At 56.9% G+C, this 5,363-nt stretch overlaps 1 protein-coding gene across 2 annotated transcripts; it reads right to left on the bottom strand.

Annotated features, from left to right (window-relative positions):
• Positions 1-423: 423 nt before the first annotated feature.
• On the bottom strand, positions 424-1,727 carry MRPL36 (mitochondrial ribosomal protein L36). Of its 2 annotated transcripts, none has more exons than XM_055554718.1 (2): positions 1,589-1,727; positions 424-1,197 (listed from the first exon to the last, which is right to left on the bottom strand). In XM_055554718.1, the coding sequence occupies exon 2, from the start codon at positions 1,182-1,184 to the stop codon at positions 882-884; it is 303 nt and encodes a 100-aa protein (XP_055410693.1). In that variant the 5' UTR covers positions 1,185-1,197; positions 1,589-1,727; the 3' UTR covers positions 424-881. The 2 variants fall into 2 exon arrangements, with proteins under 2 accessions (XP_055410693.1, XP_055410694.1); XM_055554719.1 differs by lacking the exon at positions 1,589-1,727 and adding an exon at positions 1,483-1,575.
• Between the last annotated feature and the right edge of the window lie 3,636 nt (positions 1,728-5,363).

The raw sequence follows: 5,363 nt of genomic DNA, 5'->3' as shown, positions 1-5,363 counted from the left end.
AGCCTGTCTAGTGTCTTCCTTCTTGACCCCCGGCGTCCACACTGTGCTTGAAAGATCTTCACGGATTGCTGCCTCCTGACCTCGGCTGATCTTTCTGTCGTGCTGTGATCCGGGGCTGTAGTGCTGATCCATTGGGTACTGGGAAGAAGACAGTCATTCTCTGACCTTTAAATAGAGACGAGTGAGCCCCAGAGAAGAGCGACTCACACATTCTTCCACTGTAGCCTGTGACGGGTGACCCTGGACACTGGCTCCAGGTCAGTCTGTGGAGTCCACGGGAGTTCTGCAGACTCAGTTCACACCCACTGAGCACACACACTCATGCACCCATGCAGACAGTGCACACAGCAGTTTACAAGGGCATGCATGTACACATGGCACCCACACATACATGGACACACGTATGCACGCACACTTCCAGTCTCAGACCAAGGATGGTAAACGATTTAATCAATGTCCAAAATACATTTATATAGGTATAAACGAGTTCACTCTTCTGCGACCTACAGATGGCTATCCAGCCCTCCCCAGCTCACCCTGGAGGCAGGAATGCTGAGGACATGAATCTGAATCCACAGGCTGCAGCGCGGGTGTGGCTGAACAGAGACAGGGCAGCCTTGGAAGAACATGCCCTCTGACTGGACAAAGCCAGCTTTCCCTCCACCGGACGCCCATCTGCCCGCCAGAGCACCAACACAGCTGAGTTCACACTGGAGGTAGGAGGGCCCCGGTCCCAGGTGGGGCTCTGGCTTGGTCAGATCCCGGGCCACAAGGAGGTGAGCCGCAGGCCAGGCCGCAGGGGGTCTGTGCGTTGGAACGCTGCAGGGTGTTCACGTGCCACTGTCCTCTCCGTACGCAGCACCGTCTCCCGGGCAGGGCTTCTACATCTGTCTCTGCTTGTGCTTTGGGTTGGTCTTGCAGTAGATGAACCAGCGCCCGCGCCTCTTCACCAGGTAGCAGCCCTTGCAGCGCTTCTTGAGGACACCCTTGGTCTTGAAGCCCAGGGCGGGCTGCAGGCCGAGCGCCGGGCGCGCGGCGAGGAGCGCGGCGACCAGGCCGGGGGGCCTGTGAGCGGCAGGGCCGGCGCGCGGGGGGCCCTGCGCGAGCGCGGAAAGCGGGCGGCCCCCCAGCTGCAGCAGCGGGCCCACGGCGGAGGCCACTCTCCTTAGGAGGGCGGTGGCCATGTCGTGGCTGGACCTGGGGACGGAGAGGAGAAGTTATCACAGTGGCCGGTGGCTCGCGCCGCCGAGAAAACCGCCCTCCCCGCGCCCGTGCGCTCAGGACACGGGGCCCAGGAGGCAGCGTGTCCCTGGGAGGACACGAGCGCGGCCAGGCGCACGGGGTCCCCCTCTGATCCCCACCGAGCCCGGGGTCCCCGGCCGCGGGGCCGCACGAGGCCTGCGTCCACGCTCCCCTCGGGCGGCCCGGTCCCGGGGTCACAGGGCACAAAGCGTGAGGTCCCGGACAGTGCCCGGCCCGCACCCGCGGCTCAGCGGGGGAAATCGAGGCCAGGGGTCCCCGACTTGCGCCCTCCTGGAGCTTCGAACTTCTGCCGCCCCCGGAGGCCCTCAGAACACCCAGGACCCACCTGGAAAGACCGCGCCGGGCTCGACTGCGGCGCGCGGCCCCAGCCCGTGCGCCTGCGCCCTGGGCCGCGCCTGCGCAGTGGGACGGGGACGCCGCCGTTCGGAGTGTCCGCCAGGAAGGAAGATGGCGGCGGGGTCACGTGGCGGTGCCTGCGGGGCGGACACAGAGGCGGAGCCAAGTCGGTGCAGAGCGAAGGTCATTGGGTTCCTCCCCGGTGGGCTGCCTTTCTCCTCCCCTTACAACCCGGCCTTCCCGTTCCCCGCGTGTGTGCCCAAGTCCCTCCAGTCTTGCCTGACTCTGTGCGACCCCATGGACTGCAGCCCTCCAGGCTCCTCTGTCCATGGGATTTTCCAGGAAGGAATACTGGAGTGGGTTGCCAGCATCCCTCCAGAGACTATTCCCCACTCGGGGATCAAACCGCACCCGCATCCTTTTCCTGGGGGCTCCCTCCGCCTTGTGGGCCACAGGGCATCTAAAGGTTTTGGGGGGCCCTGGCGGGTGGGGACTTTTCACACTGTTCACGGGGTTCTCAAGGCAAGACTACTGAAGCGGTTTACCATTCCCTTCTCCAGAGGATCACGTTTTGTCAGAACTCTCCACCATGACCCATCTGTCCATATTGGGTGGCCCTACATGGCATGACTCATAGTTTCATTGAGCTAGACAAGGCTGTGGTCCATGTGATCAGATTGGTTAGTTTTCTGTGATTGTGGTTTTCAGTCTGTCTGCCCTCTGATGGAGAAGGATAAGAGGCTTACGGAAGCTTCCTGATGGGAGAGACTAACTGAGGGGGAAACTGGGTCTTGTTCTGATGGGCGGGGTTGTGCTCAGTAAATCTTTAATCCAATTTTCTTTTGATGGGTGGTGCTGTGTTCCCTCCCTGTTGTGTGACCTGAGGCCAAACTATGGTGGGGGTAATGAAAATAATGGCAACCTGCTTCAAAAGGTCCCATGATGCACCGCTGCACTCAGTGCTCCCGACCCCGCAGCAGGCCGCTGCCGACCCACGCCTCTGCTGGAGCCTCCCAGATGCTCACGGGCAAGTTTGGGTCAGTGTCTTGTGCTGTCACTGCTCCTTTCTCCTGGGTCCTGGTGCGTACAAGGTTCTGTTTGTGTCCTCCAAGAGTGTATTTTCTCAGTCATGTGTAAGTTCTGGCAGCTCTATGGTGGGTTAATGGCCACCTCCTCCAAGAGGGCTTATGCCACATCCGGGTCTGCTGCACCCACAGCCCTTGCCCCCGTGGCAGTCCACTGCTGACCTGTACCTCTGCAGGAGACACTCACACACAGTTCTGTCTCAGTCTCTGTGGGGGCTCTGGGTCCTGGTGTGCCCTCTGCCTCTGAGCATCTCTGGTGGGTATGGGGTTTGATTCTAAACGTGATTTCACCTCTCCTATCGTCTTGCTCGGGTAGTGCTCAAAGTAATTCTCAAAATTCTCCAAGCCAGGCTTCAACAGTACGTGAACCATGAACTTCCAGATGTTCAAGCTGGATTTAGAAAAGGCAGAGGAACCAGAGATCAAATTGCCAACTTCTGCTGGATCATCGAAAAAGCAAGAGTTCCAGAAAAACATCTTCTGCTTTATTGACTATGCCAAAGCCTTTGACTGTGTGGATCACAACAAACGGTGGAAAATTCTGAAAGAGATGGGAATACCAGACCACCTGACCTGCCTCCTGAGAAATCTGTATGCAGGTCAGGAAGCAACAGTTAGAACTGGACGTGGAACAACAGACTGGTTCCAGACAGGGAAAGGAGTATGTCAAGGCTGTATACTGTCACCCTGCTTATTTAACTTATATGCAGAATACATCATGAGAAATGCTGGACTGGATGAAGCACAAGCTGGAATCAAGATTACTGGGAGAAATATCAATAACCTCAGATAGGCAGATGACACCAACTTTATGGCAGAAAGCGAACTAAAGAGTCTCTTGATGAAAGTGAAAGAGGAGAGTGAAAAAGTTGGCTTAAAGCTCAACATTCAGAAAACGAAGATCATGGCATCTGGTCCCATCACTTCATGGGAAAGAGATGGGGAAATAGTGGAAACAGTGTCAGACTTTATTTTTTGGGGTTCCAAAATCACTGCAGATGGTGACTGCAGCCATGAAATTAAAAGACGCTTGCTCCTTGGAAGAAAAGTTATGACCAACCTAGACAGCTTATTAAAAAGCAGAGACATTACTTTGCCAACAAAGGTCCATCTAGTCAAAGCTATGGTTTTTCCAGTACTCATATATGGATGTGAGAGTTGGGCTGTAAAGAAAGCTGAGCACAGAGAATTGTGTGGTGTTGGAGAAGACTCTTGAGAGTACCCTGGAGAGCAAGAAGATCCAACCAGTACATCCTAAAGGAAATCAGTCCTGAATATTAATTGAAACGACTGAAGCTGAAACTCCAATACTTTGGCCACCTGATGCGAAGAACTGACTCACTGGAAAAGACCCTGATGCTGGGAAAGGCTGAAGGCCGGAGGAGAAGGGGACAACAGAGGATGAAATGGTTGGATGGCATCACCGGCTCAGGACAGGAGTTTGAGTAAGCTCCAGGAGTTGGTGATGGACAGGGAGGCCTGGCATGCTGCAGTCCATGGGGTCGCAAAGAGTCGGACACGACTGAGCGACTGAACTGAACTGGGGCGCGGGGAGGCGCTGGGAGAAGGGATGCAAAAATGGGAACAAAGTAGGTATCTAGAATGCAAGACAAGTAAACTTTTTTTTTTTTTTTAAAAGATACCAACCTCAAAACAAAATCTATAAAAAACACATGCTTATATTAAACAGATATCCTGGGAGAAATGTGACGAGGTTCAGGGAAATGCGTGGAAATAGGTCCTGGTCCTAACTGACTGTAGTTACATTTACTTCCTCCAACATATTATTATGAAAACTTCCAAACAGAGTAAAGTTGAAAGACATACTTGGCGAACACTAGTATACCCACCGTCTAGATTCCACAATAAACTCGCCATGCCTGTCTTTCTGGGCCGTGTCCCCGTGGACACACGTACTGTCCATGCACACGAAGGCACGCAGGACACGGCCGGCGCCGCACGCGCACCACTGACCCATCAGCGCGCTCTGCGCTCTGCAGGTGCGCTGGCTGGCGCCAGCCTCTTGAGCATCGGCCAGTGGATGCTCCGATGGGGAGGTAATGTGAGCACCGTCGCCTCTCGTGGCCACACCTCCCTGAGGTCCAGGCTGTGGGCGCCCTCAGCTCCTGTACAGTGGGGTGTACAACCCCACTCCAGCTCTGGGATCGCCCCCGTGCGCCCCCTTGCCATGTGAGCCGACCCTCCCGACGGGTCTCTGCACAGGCAGCCCTGAGGGGCAGGAAGGAAGCTGGGCCCGGGCCGCGAGCCGGAGTCCTGCCCAGGTGTGCTCCAGAGCAGCGGGCCTTTCGGGATGACCGGCATGAGCGATGCCATGGGACACACTTTAGTGGCAGTTTCACTGGGCTCTGCTGCAGAAACCCCAGGACCGCAAAGAGATGCGCACCGTCCACCAGGGTGGACGTCCAGTTTCCTCCAAGCAAGGACGCTTGTCCAGCCTTCACCGACAATCGACGCATACCTCCCCAAGATTACCCGTTACCATGGAAAGGAAGCACTGCATCTCCCGCTTCCACCCTCCCGGCCCTGCCCCGGTACGTGGAGCCGCCGCTCCGGGCTACCGGTGCGCAGTTTCCCGCCTTACCCGGCCGAGCCCCTCCTCCGCCGCGCCCGCCGGCCGCACCGCGCACGCGCGTCCCCCCTGCCCGGCCACATCCGCGC

The sequence above is a fragment of the Bubalus kerabau genome, chromosome 18 (genome assembly GCF_029407905.1).
Source record: "Bubalus kerabau isolate K-KA32 ecotype Philippines breed swamp buffalo chromosome 18, PCC_UOA_SB_1v2, whole genome shotgun sequence".
NCBI classification, from domain to species: Eukaryota; Metazoa; Chordata; class Mammalia; order Artiodactyla; family Bovidae; genus Bubalus; species Bubalus kerabau.
This window is presented reverse-complemented; position numbering and strand designations above follow the sequence as displayed.

Coding starts and splice junctions, on each gene's coding strand:
- MRPL36 (XM_055554718.1), bottom strand. CDS start 1,184: ATGGCCACCGCCCTCCTAAGGAGAGTGGCCTCCGCCGTGGGCCCGCTG.